We start from the raw sequence: 23,805 nt of genomic DNA, 5'->3' as shown, positions 1-23,805 counted from the left end.
TGGTGGAAATTCATTTCAGAGCGCCCCACCGCCGTCCATTTAAAGAAATTTCTGTAATAAATTGTCGATAGTTAAATTAATAATTGAAAACGCTTTCCTCAACATTGTTAATCGAAGACAATCGTTACTTCTTAGAGCAGCCTTGTGTAAATGTAGATGGTTGAAAGTACATTTTGAGTGCGATTAGAACGAGAGACAGTACCGTACCCTGAGAAGCTAGTTCGGCGCTAATTTGAAACTAGTTCGTCTTACTGTAGGTTAGCAATGTACAAACATACATAATATGTACTGTTTCTCAGACAGTTGAACAAGCTTGCATTCACTTTGCAAACTTATATTAAACCATCTTAGGATTTTTTGTTCTTAGCCCGAAAACTCACTCGACCTTCAACTGCAGTCATTGAACGTTTGGCATTGTTCCTTGTACTCTTTTGCTTGCACTCACATACTCATACATGCATGTATTTGTATATAGACTAGTGTGAATTTATCTCAAGTGTGCTACCTCGTTCTCATTGTTTGCATTGTGTTTTTTTATTGCCATTGTCTTCAAATTCGTATCCGTTTTCTGTTTGGGCAACTTAGCTTTGTTAAATAGAAGGATAAGAATGAATTTTTAGGTTTTTTTATTGGAATATAAATTGGTGTAAAGTTCATAGTTCCAAATACACGCTTAACTAATCAACGATCAAATTCTCGTGAACGCCGATATGCCGTTTGGAGGCGCCAGAAAGCTATGGATACTTGCATTCATATTCAAAACGTATATCACAAATTGAATCGAAAGTTCTGCTTTAAAATAATATGTAAAGGGTTTTCCAATAAGAAGTGTTATTTTGATATTCTATTTTTTAATACAAATGATCGAATGTTTATTTCATTATAAAGAGGAAGGTATGGCGTTAATAGTGGAAAATAACATCAGACAAATGACCACCACGACCACGCTTACAGGACAATATCCTTTTCATGAAATTTTCCATAACCGAATTGCAAAGTGGCTGCCCTATGTTCTCGATAGCCTCACGAATTCCATCTTTGAGGTCTTGAATCGACCCTGTTCTGTTGGCGTAGACCTTTTCTTTCACGTGGCCCAAAAGAAAAAACTCACAAGGTGTTAAATCACAAGATCTCGGTGGCCAATTGTGATCACCTCTTCGAGAGATAACACGGCCTGGAAACTTTTCCCGTAAAAGAACAATGGTTTCGTTGCTTGTGTGGCATGTAGCGCTGTATTGATGAAAATAAACGTTGTCCAGATCAATACCATCCATTTCCGACCATTGGTCGAAGGAAATGCTCAAAAAATACGGTCGCGGGGCTTCGAAACACGTCTATGACATCGTGCCCGAAAGTATACAGCAGTCGAGTGTATGTCTGTTTCAAGATGAGCCAAATCCAACAAAAGTTGTTCGCGCACGAAGCACTTCCAAGCAAATGGTCGCCTGTTTTTTCGGAAAAACTGGACATGTCGCAACCGTACTCGTACCACTAGAACAACGCAGAACAGTAAATTCAGTGATACACAACCATTTGTTTGCCAGTTGTCTTCCAAGAAATTAGGAAAACCAATCGCCAAAGACGGATCACTCTTCACCAGGACAATGCGAGCTCTCACACATCGGCTGAAACAACTGCATTTTTGAGCACCCAAAACATCGAATTAATGGGTCATCCGCCGTATAGTCCTGACTTGGCACGGAATGACTTCTTTTTATTCCCGTACGTAAAAAACAAACTGAGAGGTCAACGTTTTTCGACACCTGAAGAAGCAGTTGCAGCATTCAGAATGCATGTTTTGGAGGTACCTCATTCAGAGTGGCAAAAGTGCTTCGACAATTGGTTTAAACGCATGCAAAAGTGTATAGATCTTCATGGAGAATATTTTGAAAAACAATTAAGTGATTTTCGACGATTAAAATTTGTTTTTGTTCTCTAATCCCGACATATAAAAGGCACCCATCGTATGTAGATACCTGCACAGAAATATTTTTATTATAAAGCAAACATCAGACAATGGCAAACGTCCGAAACCGTAAGAAAAATCTTCTCTTCAATCTTCCAATGGCAATCAAAGTTATTAAGCGAATGCTTGCCGTGCTAATACGTGGGTTACCTTTTGCATTTGGCGCCGTTGCATTCGATATTTTTATGGAAACGTTTGGAATCTCTAGCATAAATTTACATGTAACATTTTTCGCCTACGAACTTTATTTATTATTTTTTCAGTGAGTGGAAAAATGCATTTCATCCAAATGCTGGACTTAACTCGTGCAAATTTTCATAAGATGATTTATTAATATTTCGACGTCGATTATTGGGACAGGAGTGCATTGGTAGACTTACTTCGACTTTTGACGATTAAGCACCCCATTTAACCACTAGGGTTCTCCTTTTCGCCAAGCATTAGCAAGTGGCGAATAGATGAAGCTATAAATAAACAAGTCTTGGCAGTGCTGGAATAGAACTATCTGAAATAACATTTTCTTTTAAAATGGTGAGTTATACCAGTTTTATGACATATAACCATACCCGCTAGCGGCGAATCTTGCTCTATAACTATGTTATTGCTTTCACATGCAAATTTTGTGTCAAGTGAGCCGAGCAGAGAGATAGCGAGCAGAGAAGTGGCGAATAGAAGAGGTCTACTGTGAAACGCTGGTACAACGAGTTCCAATGTCGCCATCGATCCTTGCGATCGAATGAATTTCGTGAAGGCCATAAACAATGGATACTGTGCATCACATGATAGCGCAAGATCGTCATGTGAAAAATCGAGAGATATAGGCAACCTTGGATATTACTAGGGCCAGCATACATTCAATATTGCGTGGTGTAAAGAAATGTCGAAGATATTCTGTCGCAGGGATTCAAAGCACGTCTATAACATCGACAGTATGCAAAACAGCAATCGACAGTATGCGTGCGCCAAGATGAGCTCAATCTAGCCAATTTTGTACGCGCAAAGCAAGTGAGCGGTTTTTTTTCGCAAAATCTGGTAATGTCGCAACTATACCATTATGGAAGCTAAAGCAGTGAATTCTGAGTGGTACACAACCATTTGAAGACGAATCATCGGTTCACACAAGAGAGTGAGCGCTCAACCATTCGTCTTACAGCCCTGACTACACACCTTACAATTTTTTGTTCCCAAACATCAAAAATAAAATAGGAGATCAACGTTTTTCAACGCCTGCAGAAGCTGTTGAAGTCTTTAAACAGCTCGTTTCGCAGTTATCAAATCCTGATTGGCAAAAGTGCTTTGAAAATTTTGTTCAAATGAATGCAGAATATTTTGAAGAAAAATAAAACCTTTTTAATTACTATTTGAATGCGTTTTCATAATTAGGCACAAAATATAAAGGCATCGCTCGTATTCATAATGTTTATTATTATAAAATATGTCACGATGTTCACTTTCCAAAGCCTTTATAAAATTTCGATCTCTAATATTATTTATTCAATGCCTACTCGATAGTTGTCGTTCACGCAACTGCTATATCTCCACAAAATTCAATCTAATCAAATATACAAAATTAATTCCTCCACTAACACTTCTGAACACTTTAATTTATTAATTCCTACGTTTATTAAAAGTTTAGTAGGTCAATTGAGCGCTTCAAAATTTAAGCTGAAATCATTTTTCATTACAATTAATCAACTTTTAAAAGCTTCATAATCGCATGCACATACTTTTGCAAACTCACCCACAACCGAAAACCTAAAAGTTTCATTAATTTCGGTACCGAACTCATTATTTCACTACGTAAGTGTATAAATCCAAGACGATGGAAAAACGCGCAGTACATTCATTTCGGTGCGAAAGTTTTGTGCGTTTGTGGTAAACCACGAATTTGACACTCCAAAACTTTTGCAATTTTGCAGGTGAATTACGTAAAACTTTTGCGGCTGCAGATGCAAAGTACTTAAAACCATCGAGCTGCTATTTGCATTTAAAATTAGAAATCGAACTACTTGTAGTTTGGTGGCATTAATTTTTCATTTGTATGCATATATTATTTATTTAATCAGAAGCTGTCAGGGAAACGTGAGAGCAACAGCAATTTAAATGAATGAAAATAATCCTCATTGCTGTATTTGTTAAAACGTTGTTACCTAAATAAAATGTAGGTTACAGATAACGCTGAATTGATGAATGGATTTGATTAGGTCTGATTTTCCAAACATGGTTGTCCATTTATATATACCAGTATAGTATAATTGGCGCGTACACCCCTTTTGGGTGTTTGGCCTATTTTTAGCGTACGTATTGATGTTGTTCCACAAATGGAGGGACCTACAGTTTGAAGCCGATTCCGAACGGCAGATATTTTTTATGATAAGCTTTTTCATGGCACAGATACACCCGGAGGTTTGCCAATGCCTGCCGAGGGGTGACCGCTATAAGATGAAACTTTTTCTTAATTTTGATGTTTTACCTTTACTAGACCTAAAAAGGATATAAGGCCAAGTAAAGCTAAGTTGAAGGAGTATATATTTAATTACTGCTCTTTCATGCCTCCTCAATATACCTGAGAAAACTGTCAAGAATATAATTTTTGTCATTTCCTGCATCTCTCACAAATATTTATATTGCACACACATGGATTCTTTTCCACGATTAATCCTCAAGCCATCATAACTTCTGCCTTTCAGTCCCAGAAGTAATTTCCCTACACCCATTAGTCGTTTTCAGGATGCCTTAAGTTAATATTATTATTATATGGCTACTGCGCACTGCCACCAAAACCGATATATTGTGCAAAGCCTCCCGAAGTACTCTATATTTAAGACTTTTTAAAATTTTTTAGTACATTATGAGGTTCATTATTCCATAATTTATAGGGGTACACGGAAATACCACCAAGGTGGTAATGGCTACACTGCCTAGTGCAGGACATTTACAAAGAGTGTTTTCTGTATTTTCAATATCCATTTCATAGAATCGGTAGGTCTCAGGGTGGCCAATTTTGTTCAAGTGGTATCTCAGGCCACAGTGGCCTGTAAAGTAACCAGTTAAAAGTCTTAAGTCTACTTTGCTGAGTGAAAATAGGTTAGGTTATGTTGGACTTGGTTCATTCTGTAAACCGCACAAAGACCAGAAATTGATTTATGGTAATACCAAATGTTTGTATGGAGAAGTTATTTATTTATTTATTTATTAAAAGAGTAACAATTATAAATAATATAATTATTCCACTTAAAGAGCTAAAGCACTGGCTACTATGGCCTTCGGCTATTATGGAGAAGTTAATAACTAATATTTTGTATTTAACACACAGCTTAGATAATTGAAGTAGGCTGCTAATTTTTTGATCAAGATCTACCAGGCTTTCTAAGGTTGAAAATGCGCAGTTTATTGAAGTTTGGATAAATGTAGGGCAGTGGCAGAATAGATGCTCCAGATCTCTTCTCGCATTAACTTCATATACTGTCATACTGTGCACGTACCGTTCCGCAAAAGCTTGATTTTGGCCGTATACGATGGAGTAAGACAATGTTTCGTCAGTATCCCCACTACAAGTGTACACTATTTCCTGGGAAAAGATAAAATATAGCATATAGTTTGTACACTTCACATCGTGCCTGCGTAGCATGATTTACGCTATAGGTCATCAGCTGGTTCTTTCCCATCTCGAGTTCACTTCTTCAACCATTACTTCATCTATATACTGTCGTTGTTTGCAGAGAGGTGGTTGTGTACCAGCCATGAAAGCTGCAGGAAGATTTGCGCCTGCTTTATCTATTATGTATATCTACTTTTTCGTTTTCCTCAATTCTCTTATATCCTGCAACCCGTAGATGGTGGCTTGTTTCTCAGTTCCTAGCTCACCCATCCTACTCCGGTACTGTCGTACGCAGTGCAAGTTTGTCATTACAGCTGCTATTGCTGTGATGGCTGGTAGTTGTCAATATAGAAGCTTATTTGAAAGCTCGAAGAAGTGTTCTCTATGGCTAAGCCTGCTGCTTTCATTGCTGCGTAGATCTCAGCTTGGAACATACTGCAGTAGTCCGGTAATGTTTATGATTGTTCATAACCTAATCCCGAACAGAATACTGCGACTCAAACACCTTCTTCCACTTTGGAAATACCTCTTTCCAGGTTTCGGAATTGTGCCCTTTTGTAGGTCCACAGAAATTTTTTTAATAGAATAGCATTGGTTCTTATTAAAAAATATAAGCTCAGATCGTTTTTGTACTTTTAACATTCAGTTTTGGCCAGAGTGCTTTGGTGACCCCAAGGTTAGTAGTCATTGACTACCTTCTATTGGTTTCGGCGATTACGCTGAGATCAAAAGTTCTCTTAAAGATAAAGAGGTCATTAAGAGCTTTCTTCATCCTTTCCTCGGTGTTCTTTTTGAGTCCAGAATAATGGCAAGGTACTTGGCTTCGTTCGATAGGGTTAGTGTTACTCCATCTTATATGGCTACGTGAATTAACGTAAGGCTTATTTTGGAGGTTTTATTATCATTTGTGCTCTCATAATTTAATGCGCAGCTCTTGATATTTATGATTTTTGATGAATTTAAAAATCAAAGTATTCACCGATTTATTCACAAACTAGTAATTTTATTCACAAAAGTTTGTTTATTTTCTTAGCTGACATCACTGGAACCAGTCGATTCTGTCAATTTCTGGAAGGACTGAGTAACGATACTTTGTATTCTCTATGTAGTCGAAGTTGACTTTGAGCCAAATTTTAGATAACGATAACAAATTTCCACTGGCGAACATTTTTCTCCCTAAGCCACTAGATTTATAGGAATTAATTCATTTGACCGTATTATAGTCTACAGCTCTATCCCTTCTTACCGCAGCCAACCGCACTTATCTCTGCCGTTACGAATGGTTATTATGCCGGCCCTCTATATTAATATATTTCAACTCCTGGGATTATTTCTATTGCTATCACATTTTATTTTCAACTAGCAACCCGCCCAGCTTCGCACGGGTATAAAATATATACCCTATGTCACTCACTGAAAAAATGATTAAAATCGATCCAGTAGTTTTGGCTTATTCATTATTGCCCGTGGCCCGCACGCGTTAAATTTGGAGTAAAACAATTCTCCTTTCTTTACAGCATGAAGATTTCCTGCTATCTTTGGGATATCTAAATTCATACCCTACATTTTTGCATATTAACTTTTTGCATTTTTACATATGTGTTTATTTTATTTTTACAACAATTACTATATTACAGAATGTCTTTATATACAACGTTCATAGCCTTCTTGTCATTAGACAATACAAACATGTTTTCTCTAGAGGTTACTCTTGAAAGAGCGACATACAGTTGGCCATGTGAAAAACAGTCAACACTCAAATCTAAGCCTGCAATGTTGAAGGTTTGACCCTGAGATTTATTAATGGTCATTGCCTGTTCTCACGTGAAGATGACGAAATCCTCATATTAGTTTTAAGCTCTAATTTATTGACATACGACTAAAGGTGGGATCTTTTTAGCGAAGCATTTATTTCGTCAGCACGTGTTCCTCGAGTCACAACTGGTAGGATTTGACGGAAATCTCCTGAGAACAGAATTGTACATCCACCCATAGGTGCATTTTTGTTGCGCAAATCGCGCTTTGTCCTATCCAGTGCTTCCACAGACGTCTTGTTTGACATGGTAGCTTCGTCCCAGACTATTAATGAGCAGTCACGCATCAATTTTCCTGTATTGCTCTGTCTAGAAACACTACAGACGCTGTTATCATCATCGGTGGCGATTTTCAGCGGGTGCTTCATTGTAGAGTGTGTAGTTCGGCCTCTTTCCAAAAGACTCTTTCCAAAAGAGTAGCGGCAATGCCGGATGACGCAACAGCTAACGCAATTTTTCCGGTAGATCTCAATTACTAATTACTGTTGTAATATCTTGAAAAATATTGTTTTTAATTATATGCTGTAAAGAGCCATATACATAGATCTATATGAAAACAACAATGTATTTAAGGTATTTAATTGGATAAGGATTAATGTTGTACCCATTTGTTGAAATCGCTTCGAAAATAAGCTATTAGTTGGCGTAAAAAGTAAATGACAAAAAATGTTATTGTATGGAATTGATAGCAAACTAAACGCGCTCCGAATCAATAAAAACTATTCAAAAACTGTATTTTAATTATGTGCGATTTACTAATATAGAACCTGAAAATAGAGTTTTATTTCGCTGTAATTATAATATAATTACATGGAATTTAGTACATACATAGATACATATGTACATATGTCCGAAATGAAATACAGTAGGTTCTGTTTTTATGCGGCTTTTTTTTATGCGGTTTTGAAATAGTGCGGTTTTTTTTTAAATTACAAAATGTATGTCGACCTATCGGGAATTGTACATATAAACAAGATTCTAAACCAGCTAAGCAAAAACTCATCACAGATTACATCAGAAATGCTAACCCTACAAGTATGGAACCGCCTGCATAACTATCTAGATCAGACGTGTACATTTCCTCAAGTGACAAAAGTGATTTTACGCCAAATCCTAAACGAATGCGCAACATGTGGGTATTGTCTGATTCTATTTCTGACTTAAATTTATTTTTCGATTCTGACGTTTCTTAAATAAAGATATAATTTTCAAAAATACAATATTTTGTTTATGCGATTTTATTTAATTATTTCAGATTCATGCGGTCTATGGAACGTATCTATAGTTATAATATGGGACTAGTGCCCTTTTTTATGCGATTTTATTACACTACTTCAGATTTATGCGGTTTTAGCACTTTTGAAACGTATCCATAGTTTTACTATAGAACTAGTAGCTTTTTTTATGCTGTTTTTTTTTATGCTGTTTCTTGCGGAACATATCTACCGCATAAAAACAGAACCTACTGTAATGCGAGCGATTCGTAAATACATACATACATACGTCACCATACGATGTAATTCAACATTAATGAGGTGTGGTGAGATTATCGCTTAACGCCTGTTGCTTCATTCGGTTGACAGCGAACACACACACAAACAGCTTTTTTGGAAAAAGAGCTGCTTTTGTTTAAACAATTTTGGTTAAATAACAAATAAATCAATTTTTTTTTTGATGCAGAACGAAAGTAAATATTTCAAAGTTAAACTTCAAGAAAGTTTCATTTTAATTGGTTCATTCGTTTATGATTTATGGCCTTGAAAACAAAAAAATCATGTTTTTTTGCCACATTTTGACCGATTGCCACGCCCCCTTTATATATTTCTTCACATTATATAGATATAAACCTTCCTCTTCAATCAATCTATCTTTAAAAAAAACCGCATCAAAATCCGTTGCGTAGTTTTAAAGATTTAAGCGTATACGGGGACATAGGGACAGAAAAAGAGACTTTGTTTTATAATATGTAGTGATACTATTTTGTTACTCTTTTCCTTTCCATGCTTTCAGGTGAAACGACTCACAATGGGTATGGGTTTATTGCGCGGCACCGAAGACAGTCGCCCGCTAGTGCACACAGCCTCATCGTCTCTCAATTCAGGCTCGTCACAAACCATTTCCGACGGCTATGTGAACGAAGCTATATGCGAACCGGAGAAAATGATAACCAACAAATTCGGCGATTCTTGTAGACAATCGTTGACCGCATTGCCAACACTTCAAGCGGCCCATATCGGCTTACAAGATCACACTGAATTTAGCTACAAGAAAAAGTATCTACGAGAAACGTGTAGTGGTATGCAAAAGTACATATATTTTTTGCAAAAATCTTAGTAAAACTACTTTGTTTTCATATAGCCAATTCCAGCCCAAAGATGTTTGCGCCTAGCGCGCCGCTACGCCTCGACAATCTCAGTTTAGCGGAACAACACGAACTGAAAGGTGCCGCATGGTTTCAAGCCGGTATACCCCGTGAGATCTCACTCGAGGTATTATCGCGTCAAAGCCCAGGCGCCTTCTTGGTGCGTCAGAGTAGCACAAAGCCCGGTTGTTTTGCATTATCGTTACGCGTACCACCGCCCGCGCCAAAAGTGGCACACTACCTGATACTACGTACACCGCGCGGCTACAAAATCAAGGTTAGCTATATGACGAAGTTCGATACATGCGTCAGTGATTGAGTAAAATAAAAATTGAAGAAGAAGAAACTGAAAGATAATTGCCATTTATTCTAATTTATGCTTTTGTAGGGTTTCACCAAGGAGTTCACCTCATTGCGAGCGCTTATCACACATCATTCGGTGATGCCAGAGCTGCTGCCAGTACCTTTGACATTGCCACGCCCCACAAATATAGGCGCAGGAGCACCAGGAAGTCGGCATGGCTCAAGAGGCAGTGAATTGGATGGCTGTGATGATTTTGATACTTATGGATCGCTAAATGATTTTCGCAAAATGATGGCCGACCTGAATGTATGACTTTGGAGTGGTACAGGGAATGAGTTGACTGAAATGAGAGGAGCCCAAACACAGGGCGATGCAGGGGTAAGATCAGTAGCAGCAGCAGCCACAGCAACAACAGCAGCAACAGGAGCATCAGCAGCAACATCAGCATCAACAATAGCGTCACCAAGAAGTTGACAAGGATTCGACTGTTTAAAATTGTTTCAGTGTGAACGAAGTTATTGAGCAGTGCTGGTCATAAGGCAAATAACGGCAACGGCTGGAAATGTAACAGCAGACAAATGAGACTCAACCTTTAAGCAACAGTCCAGCAAATGAGACTTGATGACAGCGGCGACAAAAACAGCAACAAAAACTGTGCAAGAAACAACTGCATCAAGGAGCCACCAACACCACTAACCACAGTAAAAACCTAAAACAACAACTGCAGTAAAGTCAATGGCAGTCATAGCCCCAAGAGTAAGGGAGTTACTGCGCAATGAAGCAAACAAACAACAAAAATAAAACCAGCAATAAAAAAGCATACCTAATTAAGGCTATAATAGTAGATTTCGCACCAATGGCATTGGCAATGGCAATGGCCATGACAGTGATACGGATACTAGTAACTGGCATACCTCCTCAAATAAACATTTCTGGCAACCTTGCAAACGTGATAACCACATTGAATGGTTAAAAGCTGTTTTGTTAATTAACACTGACAAGTGATACAGAGAGGTGGATAACAACAAAATTAACGAAAACTACAGTTTCCAGTAATCATCCAACATGCACCCACATACGTTTTGTATATTTTACTCTGAAATACTTAGGGGTATGCAACACTCACTGCTCAGCCTTAGTGACTTGTTCAAGTTCAAGCAGATGCATGAGGATATTGCAAATAAATAGCAATTTTGCAATACTGGTACATACCTTATCTGCAGCAGTAGTATGTATTTATGTATGAATGTGGTGAAAGGCTGACTGGCTATGACTTTAGTGGTTCTTGTTGATTAAGCTCAGTAATTTTTTAATTAGGCAACAAGTTCATGAGGAGGGTGCGTGCAAATTTGTCACTAATGAAAATCACAGGAAGCCTAGTTATTTTTGTCCAATATGTACTTACGAAATAGTAAATGGAAATGTGCATATGTATGTGTGTGTAAATACCTATCACTCAACTGCTGTAAGAGTATGTAATTAAAAAATAATTGTAATACGCAGAAATTACCACCATCTCTAATTTTATGCAGTACAAACAGCCCATAGCGGCATCTACTAACAGTGTATCATTAATTAGGTTGGGTTTGTAAGTGACGTCATCGGTAGTACCCAGGTTCGAAACTTGCGAAAATATGATATCAAAATTATTTTTCTAATAGCGGCCAGCCCTTCGAGAGGCTATAGCAAATCTCTGCGTATATTTCATAAAGTAACCATCTAGTTATACCATTCGGAGGCGGCATAAAGCTATAGGTCTCTCCATTTGCGCTACAAATCAGAGGAAGAGCTCGGCTACACACCGTTTGCTCGATTACAATGAAACATGCACCGATTTGAAGAAAATAACTTCCTTTAATGCATAAATGTTAGCCCTGACATTTTTATTATTATTTTTTTTTTTGTTTCGAAGGAGGTTTAAATCAAAATGTCAGAAACATTTCACAGGCGCCGTCACACCAATGGTATGTGGGGCACGCTCCCACTAATATTATAACAATCCTCCCATCTCGGCTAACTCTACCCTGAGACCGCAAAAGTATAGCATCTGGGTAGAGTCGCATTTATGCCCGAAGACACAACAGGTACTTGCGTCCAGATTCCTCTGCTGCAGGCATATGAAGGCTATATGCTATCTATAGTCCCAATTACTCCCACTATGTTTATAGGTGGTTGCCGTGGTGTTATAATAGCCCACTACCGTCTTGTCCTCTGTACGTTACTGTATTGAGTGTTTCACTCAAAAGTCTGTGCTTGTCGTCGGTTCGTCGGAAACTGTCCGCCTTATCTGCTGCTGCTGCTGTCACTGTGTCTGCATCGCTTTACGCTCCCAATCTATATGGCGGAGTCGCGTCATGATCTTACCTGCGAACATTCGGGCTTCCTCCCACTTACTGCTGGTGGCGCACATATCTCGTATGAGGGTGCTGGGGCATGGTTGACGACCCAGGACTTGTTCGAGAATAGCGCGATCCTTTCTGAAGAGATCGCAATAAAAAATAACGTGTTCTGCGTTTTCGTCATTATTGGGGCAGTTTGGACAGAAAGAGCTGTTTGCCGGCTTAAAACGGTGCAGGTATTCCCGAAAACAGCCATATCCGCTGAGCAACTGCGAAAGGTGATAGTCGGTGTCTCCATAATTTCTCACTAATCACTCATCAACACGTGGTATGAGTTTGTAGGTCCAACGCACGCTTTGTCACTGATCCCACCACTGCTGCCACCTATTCTCAGCAATCGCTCAGCTGCTTTTGGCACCGTTTTGCACGGGTGCCTTGCCTGTATGTTAGCCCTGACATATAGGGAGCGTGTCATCTAACATAAAGACCAAAATGTGAAAGTCAATGTACCCTCTAAACCAGGGGTGGGCAAAAGCTGGCCCGCGGGCCGGATCCGGCCCTCTTGCTAATTTTATCCGGCCCGTTGAAAAATTCCGCACATAAATTTTTTTAAACTCTTTTATGAGATTTTGTTGACATCAGCATTATTAGTGTGCGTACTGTATATATAATAGTCTTAATAAAATGGGCGGTCGGCTAACTACACTAGTGTGGACGATGTCGTGAGCTTGAAACAATCCTCGTGTGTTTCACACGGGTCGCTCGCGACGATCGCTCTCAGGGCGGTTTTTTCGTCAAACACAAAGGAGATCGCGCTAGGTTCGAAATGCCTGTGAGTACGGCATATGCCATAGATGACTAGATGTGAAACTCTTTTTCTCGTGAGAGCGCTGAAAAATGTGCATTTTTTATAACATTTTCCAATATTGCCACACCGGTAGAAACATGAATTGGGTATTTTTGAATCAAAGGTCTGGAACTTTTAGTTTCCACACCACCATTGAGGTTAGGATTTAGTGTGCGGTTGCCCAATAGCCTTATATCACTCGTAAACACCTACATATACTAAAAATAAGCACAATCCGTACGAAATATGTACATAAATAAGCAAAAAATTTAAAAATTTATATGTAAATGAAATTATTTAAAACTGAAATACAAAAGTAATTTAATAGTAATAAAGTTATGAACCCGAAAAACATAAGTTATAATTAAAAACATGACTTATTGCGATTTTTTAATATAACACAGAAAGTGGGTAGCAAAAAAAAATTCTCAAACAACGAACAGAATAAGTTAAAGCATATTACCTTTAATTTTTGTAAAATATCTCAAACACAAATTCAGTTCCCTTACCTACGCTTTTCAACCATAGAATATTTACGTATATATAAATTTACATAAACCAACACACAGTTTTCAATAAAATTACAATTCGCTTTCAATATGCACTCAAACGTCAAAGCATTTATGACAAAACTAAGTTTATTTGCTGAAAACTTTAATAATAAATTATTAAATCATTTCCCCTCATTGCAAGCACGGCGAGAATCATTGAAAAATACAGATTTTTTTAAATATAGTACAATAACACAAGACCTGCATTCTGAATTCCAAAGAAGATTTCAAGATTTCAAAGCTATTGAAAAACCTTTATCATTAATTAGCCAACCTTTCAATTTCCATGTGCAAGAAGCCCCTGTTGAAATTCAACTAGAACTAATTGACTTACAATCAAATATTTTACTAAAAGAAAATTTTCACTCAAACGAATTGAGTGCTTTCTATGGCGCTTTGAATGATGAACATTTCAAACATTTTTTGAACTATGTTCAAAAATACCTTGTTTTATTTGGTTCGACATATATTTGTGAAAGAACTTTTTCTTTAATGGTTTCCACGAAAAATAAATATCGATCACAAATTACTGACGAAAATCTACACTCGGTATTAAGGATTGCTGCAAGTGATTTGGAACCCAATTTTGAAGAAATAATGTCAGATGAACATTCAAGATTTCACGTTTCGCATTAACTTTAAATATTTATTTTACCGTTTGATGTTTTTCTTTTCTTTTTTGAATTCTATTTACTATTATATTTACGAAATGCAATATAAATGTTAAATTGTAATAACTATGTGTCAATATAAAATAATTTGTATCATTAAGACATAAATAAGTAACAAAATAAAATGTTTCATTGACTGGTTTATCTAATAGGCATTTATTTATAAAAATATTTCTTTACAAATTACGTGACATATTTTATTCAAATTGAAATGATACTTAGTGTTTTTGTCAAAAAAAAAATTGGCAGGGAAAAAACTCCATCCAAAACATCCGCTTGTGCAAAGCATATGCGGTATAGTCCTCCGGCCCGGGAGACATTTTGAAAATTTCATTTTGGCCCGCTCTTTAAAGTATTTGCCCACCCCTGCTCTAAACCAACCAAGCTGGGGAACTGAAAATTGACCCGAATGAATAAACTGTACGTAACATACTAATGAGGAAAAGTAGCAGGTATTGGAAAAGGGGTATCTCACCTCAAAATAAAAGCTTCATATTGCTTTTTTCTAGAATCGCTTAAGCTAAGGTACTTGAAGCGAAAAGCATTAGGTATTGAAAATTCCGGGGATTTTCGATCGATTTACTTCGCCATCAAATCAATAGACATATTTGATATGAAATATATTATATTATTGTGTTATGTAAACAATTTTTATGAAATGGCAGTTGAGAACATAATATTTACATAAAAAACACATACACCGCACGACAAAATTATAAGACCAAATTGATCATAATCTACTAAAGCATAATAGAAAAATGTCCCAAAATCATTTCATTGATTGCATGTTTCATGCGGTATTTCATAGCGGAAGTTATTCCACTTTAATTACTGGTAACGCTGAAATAATTATAAGACCAAGAGCGTTTGCTTTTAACATAAAAATTTATAATGTAAGTTATTTTGGCCGCTTTATCTCGTTCTCATATTTATGAAGTTGTTTTGATTTAGAAACAATAAATATGCCGCGCCGAAAAGCTTTGTCTGAATTTGAGGAGTTTCAAATTCTAGCATGGGGAGAGAGTGGCCTTACAATACGAGAGATAGCTTCAAAATTAAAAAGATGCAAAAATGGGGCTTTACATTACTTCAATTTGAAAGAAAAGTAGGATGTACCAAGAAAAGTGGTGGAAAACTTTACGCTAGAGATGTTCGGGAAATCAAACGTTTAGCTATGAATAAATCAAATAGCCCTGCTGAATTTAAACACACCCTTAATTTGGAAGTTATTACCCCAAGTGCAACAATTTTTATAAGCGGATTCTAGTCAGGCCAGATTGACATTTGCAGGAAAGCAGCACTTCTCGGAAGATTATTGGAAAACGTATTTTTTTTTTTTTTTCAATGAAAAAAATTCAATCTAGATGGACCAGATGATTCCCAAATGTATTTTCACGATAGACGTAAGAAAACGGAGGAGAGAATGGCTCCTAATTTCGGTGGGGATTCTGTCATGGTTAGGATATGTCAAAGGTAAAACTTTTATATGTTTCATATCCACAAAAATGAATAATGTCAGAACTTCTAGACGCAATACCTATTACTTTTTTTGAAGATAATTTCGATGAGGAGTGGATTTTCTAGTAAGACAACACAGCCGTTCATGCTTCCAAAGCAACAATAGAGTTTTTGGCAACGAAAAAGGGACTAATTGAGGAATGGCCTGCCTACAGTCCTAACCTTAACCCAATCGGAAATGTATGCGCAACCTTCTCAAATGGTTTTCAAAAATGGAGAACAGTTTGAGAGAAAGCTAAAAGCCATAGAAGTGCGATTAATGTCGTATGGTCAAAAATTTGTGAAAAAATTATAAAAAACTCAATCAAATAGATGCCTCGACGACTTCAGCAAGTTATAATCAACGAAGGATCCAACTACTAAACTTCAAATTATAAACTAAACCCAAAAATTCTCTTTATTTATTTTAAATATAATAGCATTGGTCTTATACTTTTTTCGTTCTATAGATTTTACTTTTTTCAATAATTAATTTAAGTTTCGTGAAATTTGTGCTTATTTCTGGATATTTTTAAAACATTAATCATTAAAAGTTTAAATTTTAAAAGCATAAATTGTTAGGCCTAAACTGTTAATAAAAATATAAGCAATTTAGTAGGTCTTATAATTTGCTCGTGTGGTGTACTTCCATTTCCTTATAAGCTTCGGCTGACTACGTGAATTCGGAAATAATCACTTAGATGATTTTGAGTAGAAATTAAAAGCGAGTAATAGCAGGCGTATGTTAATAACTAAAATGGCCATCATTTACAGTCTCCTTTCATTTATTGGCTTGAAATTTAACTAAATAATTCGATAGTATTTTAATTCAAAAATGCATGCATGCAATACTAAATTAATTGATGATGTGGAACATTAAGCTCATTAAATCATAGAAACGTGCATATTTGCAATGTTACATAATAAAAAGTTAATCAACAGCAATTTTTAGGCAAATGTTATGTGTTCAACTAAAAATAGCTATAACCTTATATACATGAATATAATCGGATATGTGCTCTTAAAAAATTTACAATTAAAATATTCTTATGTCTATGAAAATGTATACGAGAAACAGTTCATATTGATGTATGAAATTAAATGAAACGAATTTAAAATTGATAAAAAAAGCAGTTTTCTAAGTAGTATAAATTACAGAAAGTAAAAAGATTCCCACGAGTTTAGTTTTATACGCCGGAATGACTGAACCAAGATTTGTTGTAAAAAAAAGACATAATATAAAACTAAAACTAAAAAATTATTTCATCGTAGCAGAAAAGGGGAGCTAAATGTACAGTGAGCGAAATAGCTATATGGGACAAACCAATTTCATTTTTCTTCTGAAATAGCTGCAAAATATTTTCTTGAATTACCTTGTAAAGTATATAAATGTGTGCACGAACTAGCAGTTTTTTTATAATTATTTTATCTTTTGCCTCAAGTTCCGTTACGTTTGAGCGTTGCTTGAAATTTGAGTTTCTTGAAGGAAAAGCATAAGTTCGCAAAATAGCGGTCAAAGTAAATCAAAATAAAAATATCATCCACAACTTTTTGAAAAATCCAGATGGATATGGAAAAATCAAAAGAACTGGTTCGAAGCCTAAGACTGACGACAGGTGTAAGAGAGAGAGATGTGACGGTTGACAATGAAAACGCCAAACCTAAGGAAATTAAAGACATGTTATTAAAAGAATAGAAAGAAAGAATACATCCAGTTTTGAGTGAAGATTCGAGCTTAAAATATCAAAATAGACTGGCTAAACTGCAGCTTACAACATGCTACAAAGAACTAAACATGAACCATGGCACTACCCCTATTTGTTTAATCTCGCCTCAGATGAACGCAGAAAATTACGTAGAAGTTTTACCGAAGAATTTCACTTTAAGCCTTGAACCTATAAACATGACAGTACTCCAATCCACAGCGCTAAGCGTACAAAGGAGTTTTTCGCATCGAAAAATATTCCTACGCTAAAGTGGCCCGCAGTTAGTCCAGATCGAAATCCAATGGAGCAACTCTGGAGCTATGAGATCGTTCCAGCAGAGGCACTGAATTTCATGCTCTACCGGTTATCAATGGACTTACAACTACAGCTAACAGCAACGAACACCGCCCTCAGAACAAACTAAGTTAGTTTTTGGAATACTAGGATGCTTGGTCATAGTGTTATCTTAGACAGCCAAAAGCTTACTAGCAACTCATCAGATTTTACTACCTAGGCTTCAAAATAGAGTTTAAGGTAAAATTCCCCACGCGAAAGGAATGGGATTTGAGCTCAATAGCCAAAGAGAATACAACTGCCCTTTACACTGACGGATCCAAGACTGCGACGTCGGCGCAGATATATTTTCGAAAGACCTGAAAACTTCCAAGTATTTTTTCTCGGCATAAGGGAAGCTTGCGGCATAATTAAAAACATTTCACAACAGCTATCGGAAGTATGTATTTTTCAGATAGCCCAGCAGCCATCTTAGCTTTAAAGTTACCTACAACCAATTCAAAATTCGTCAGGCAATGCGAAGAGGAACTTTAGCGCTCAAGACAGACATCACTCTTATTTGGGTTCCTGGCCATAGGAACGTAGAAGGAAATGAAAAAGTTGATGAACTGGCAAGATAGGGGGCATCCGAACGAATCCGAAGAGGTAGAAATAGGCTTTCTCCAAGGCATGCGCAAAAGGGAGATCTTCTCGCTATTCCAGAAGCAGTCCGTAGACAGAAGGACTAACCCGGATACCTGCAAAATAACTAAACAAACGTTGCGCAGAATTGACGAGTTATTAAATAAACCACGAGCAAACATATTCAGAATTAGGTCAACAGTAACCGGCCACTGGCCTTTAAGAGAACATGCCAGAAAGATATGGTGACCATACAACATAGACGTAAAGCCTGCAGTAAAGAAGGATCTAAAAAAACAGTCTTTTACTGTCTGTGTGAGTACCCAAGTCTAACTGCTCTATGATATAGAATGCTAGGAGAATTCTCGATGGTTAATTTGAACGAAATTGCAGAAAAGCAAATAGACGGCATAGGCAGATTTATAGTGAAATCAAGATGGTTCGTGTGTCCTTCAGTCTCACCCGTAAATGCAATGCCTCGACGACTAGTATCAGTTACAAAAAACAGAGAATATAAAATTCATTAAATATTGTTTTCTTAAGACTTATTATTTTCTTTGGTTTAATATTAGGTTTATTCCATATACCTATTTCCTGATTTCCAAATTTGCATGGGCGTAAAAATTATTAAATTTTTACAATAAAAGGCTGAAATAAATACTTTAACATGCTTTTTTCCTGTTTTTCTTTTCTTCCCTTGTGCTGAAAGGTAAAAAGATTTAATATCTGAATATATAATATTATTACAAGAAAAAACATTGATCAGTGTCCCATATGGCTATTTCGCTTATTGTAGGTATGTGCATATTTATGAACGTATTTAACCAGTTAATTGTAACCGAAAATCGAACGATGACGAGTATAGTCGAGAAGAAGTGCATGACTCAGATGGATTTATTTTATAAAATTGCCAATTTAACTACTAATATTTATTTATCTCACTTATATTAATTAACCAAAACTTCAAAGTTCAAACGGCTTTATATTTCCTCCTCTGATATTCCACAAAGCATTTGTAGCCAGATCGTCCATCTCACCATCGTCGTTGTTCTCATTGTCAGTTATATCAAAATCCATTAGAATTTCAGAATCGCTCTCTTCATCAGCAATGTTTTCAGAGGATGATGAAAATGCTTGTAAACGATTTCTCTGCATGTAGCGAATGAAATTACGTCTTCGTCGCTGTCGGAATTGCTCATTTTGAGAATAAAAAAATTAAAACTAAAAAAAATAGTAATTTACAAATATTTTCTGGGAAACTTTATAACATTTACGTGAGTTGCACTGCACTCATTTGATCCGTACCACTGACGCGTGGATCAGTGAACATTCATACATACTCACTTTTTTAGTACACTTTGTACTCACTTGATAACAGGTCTGTTCACGTAAAAATTATCCCCTTAATTTCAGAGAATTCTCTCTCAAAGAGAAAAATATTTAAAAAAAGTACATACACGCACAATTTGCAAGTTTTACTGCAAGCTAATTAAATTGTTGGCAGGAAAAATCTCAAATATTAAATATTTCTTCACTTGATCTACCACGTATTAAATAAAAAAAAAAAAATTAAGCAAATAAAATGCACAATAACGAGCTTCGGAATCACATAATTTCATTTTGTCCACAATAATTTGTACCTTTTCCTCATCGCTGTCAGATGAAGAAGATTCTATTAGCAATTGCAATTCGCTAATTTGAGTTCGTGTTTATTTTTTTACTTTGCGATTAGCTGTTTCACTTGCAAATTCTTACAAATAAAAATATATCCAGTAAAAACTTGCAACTTCCCCTCAAAATGAAAGGTCATTTTGCTCTCTCACTTTCCTCTACTTTCCAAGTTTTTTGGGTACATGAACACTAAAACTTGGTAATTTGTAATTGATATAAACTATTTTCTTCATGAACAGACCTAATAACTGTTCACCAAATATCAATGAATCGCTGATATAGTATAATCAATCGTTTATTCGGTATGCGAAGTTATACGAGTACGCTGTTTCTGCCGTTGTATGCAGGAACGCATGAGTTTAGAACACATTTTTCATATTTTTAATTTTTTTGTTTTATTGCGGCCTGGTTTCAAATTATTCTGCATCTGGAAATTTCCGAATATGTTTCATTTTTTTATTTAAATACAAGTATACTCGCCATGACAAACAATTTTGCCACCTTTCCATGACGAGTATGCTCGTCCAACACAGTTAACTGGTTAAAAAATTTGTATAATATTTTCTATGCCCTATATAAACTTGACCACTTTGCTGCTGCGTGCAGATCTGTGGACTATTGATACCACAGCGGAAATTGACTTAGATTGGTTTACCTAATATAAGTATCAGATTATAGCAAAAAATACTTGTATGTTTTGTCAAAGATCCACGCAAGTGTATGTTTTTATACGTGAACTACTACAATAAATTTTCGTTGGAATTACATAGTTTGAAACAGTTAGTTCTGCCAAAGTTGTACTGTTTGTAACTTTGATATGTATGCATGCATACATAGGAACATTCGTGTGTATGAATATATCTTTGCTGTGCTACGATATTACATATTTATTTGTAAATTATGTATTCTCAAATTTTTGTGTAAGTGTATACCAATAGATAATATTAATGTTATCTAATTTATGTGCATATATGTATGTGTGTGCTATCCACAATAAAAACAATTTAATTATAAAGGCTTCTAAAGCAACAGCATACAAATTTATCTGAAAAAACCATATACTAAGGCATACCTTACTAAAATATAAACACGTATTTGAAGCTTAGCATATAAAAACGAGAGATGTTCGCAAAGCGTACAGTCCTAGAAGAACCTGAAATGGACTTAAAAATATAAAATAAAAGAAAGTAAGCATTTTTGTACTTGTAGCATATAAATAAAATACAAAATGAAATTCGCTTTAAATTATGCAACTAAATTAAGAGTAAAATATAAATCAGATAGAGAAAATTCTTAATTGATCAAAACACAATGTTTGCAGTAATTAAAAATTATTTATGTGTATTTTTTGTTGTTTTTATAGTTATATATAAATATATAAATGTGTGCAAAATTATAATTTATAATTAAAAAAAATTGTTTCAAGTAAGTGTATTAAAAAATATATGTACTAAAAATGTGTATGCTCAGTGCGGTACATAGTAGCTAGAAATTAGATATACAAAACGTAATTGAATATTTTAAATACATAAGTAATACAAAATAATTACATGAAAAGCGTATGTTCTTATTTATTGGCATTTTTTATAGAGAAGCAGATTATTTAACGACATTCAAAAATTAGCCTAAAAATTAAAATCACCCAAATTGCTAACTAACTGCGGTTAAAAATTCGGGTATTTCTATACCTATATCAGACGCGCAAACTCTGATAAATCACAAAAACACAAAAAATAAAGGGTGGTTAAGTTTTAAGGGCCGGTGTTGATTTTGAATAAAAGAAAATTTTTTTAGGAAATTATTGTCATTTCACTTTATTATGATAATATTGGTGTGGCTCAATTACGTATGGAACAAAATATCGGCCGAATTGCCGCCGCGGCCTCGGCGGCACACCTCCAACCGATGGTACAAATTTTCGATGACGCTGAGGCATAATTGAGGTTCTATGCCGTTGATGTGCCGAATTTTCTCATCCTTTAACTCTAAAATTGTTGCTGGCTTATCGATGTACACCTTCTCTTTCAAATAGCTCCAAAGAAAGAAGTCCAACGGTGTCGTTGACGTTTAGGTGTGGTTCACATTCAGCATCGGCCCTTGAAATTTAACCACCCTTTATATATACAATTTTATAAGTATATAAAAACAATTTACCAACTTTTCAGTTTATATTCGAAAATTGATGGAACTTAATGCAATTTTTCATTTCGATACCGATGTAAAAATTTTGGCAGAAATTCCGAGCCGCCAAAACGAACAAAATAAATTCGACTTGCGAAAGCAACGCGAAAATTGATGCTATTTAATGCAATATTCCCTTTCGATACCTATAAAAAATGTTGACCGAAATTGCGAGTCGCCAGAACGAAAATAATCGATTCAACTTGCGAAAGAAATGCGAGAACCAGTTAAAAAGATAGAAGAACTGTATGTGTTTTGACCTGAATCGGGAAAGGGTCGACAGAACCGGTTTCAGCTGTCCCTTTCTCTGACATTGGTGTCCCCTTGTCCGCTGTTAAAGGGAAAGTAAACAATTTCTTTCTAAAAAAAGCGCAAGATAGATGGAGGTCTGTCTCATCGTGTGTTATTTCGAACACACTATGGCCTCAATACGATATAGAACGCTTAAGGTGATGGGAATCCGCCGCCATTCAATTTCCAAACTCATTGCGGTGCTCAATGCGGAGAAGCTTGGAATTCCGTACAACCTCTATTGCAAAAGCTGCGGGTATCCTGCAGAGAAAGAGACTGTTGAGCACTTTCTTTGCAAATGTCCGGCTCTGGCGGCTAGGCGCTTGAGATTCCTTAACGTGCCCTTTCGGGATGGCTTAAAGAAATTCTCCAGCCTAGATCCCTTTTCTCTATAGACGGTTTCCTCTTCCCTAAATTTTTTCGCAGGTAGTGGTCCACATTAAGGTATCAAAACGGCACGTAAGTGCTACTTGTAGTGTACCTGGGGTAATCTTGCCATCTAACCTACCTACCTACCTACCTACCTGAATCGAAAAATAGAATAGCTTAAGAATTCATATTAACAAAAGTTCAGTTACATAAATACCATTAAGTCACTCTAAATCAGATTATTCTATTCTACAAGCCAAGAAAGTTTGATCAGAAATTCTCAGATACACCTCAGATATAAGTTCTATAACTCCCTGAATTTTCCTCTGATTTGCTTGGAATTTTCACACGAAGTTACGGAAGCGTTAACCTTTTTATAATACCAAAAAACACAAAACCGGGTTTAAAATAAAAATAGGACAAATTAGCCTATAGCATCACTAGTATTTAACGTAATTGCTCTAGCTGAATTATTTCAGTCAAAGTTCTGTAACTCCCTCAATTTTCCTCTGATTTGCATAAAATTTTGACACGAAGTTATATATATAATATATATTATATATAATTGGCGCGTACACCCTTTTTGGGTGTTGGGCGACCGCTATTAGAAAAATGTTTTTCTTAATTTTGGTGTTTCAACGAGATTCGAACCAACGTTCCCTCTGTGAGTTCCAAATGGTAATCACGCACCAACCCATTCGACTACGTCGGCCGCTTTGA

At 36.1% G+C, this 23,805-nt stretch overlaps 1 protein-coding gene across 1 annotated transcript in view; it reads left to right on the top strand.

The window, feature by feature from the left end:
- Nucleotides 1–11,142, top strand: part of LOC129242828 (EGFR adapter protein-like) — a 110,111-nt gene extending 98,969 nt beyond the window's left edge. Inside the window, exons 4-6 of the mRNA XM_054879687.1 lie at nt 9,392–9,677; nt 9,740–10,020; nt 10,132–11,142. Coding sequence (XP_054735662.1) covers nt 9,392–9,677; nt 9,740–10,020; nt 10,132–10,359 — 795 coding nt within the window. The 3' untranslated portion in view covers nt 10,360–11,142. The remainder of the gene's footprint in view (nt 1–9,391; nt 9,678–9,739; nt 10,021–10,131) is intronic.
- The last annotated feature ends 12,663 nt before the right edge of the window (nt 11,143–23,805 follow it).

The sequence above is a fragment of the Anastrepha obliqua genome, chromosome 3 (assembly GCF_027943255.1).
Source record: "Anastrepha obliqua isolate idAnaObli1 chromosome 3, idAnaObli1_1.0, whole genome shotgun sequence".
NCBI classification, from domain to species: Eukaryota; Metazoa; Arthropoda; class Insecta; order Diptera; family Tephritidae; genus Anastrepha; species Anastrepha obliqua.
This window is presented reverse-complemented; position numbering and strand designations above follow the sequence as displayed.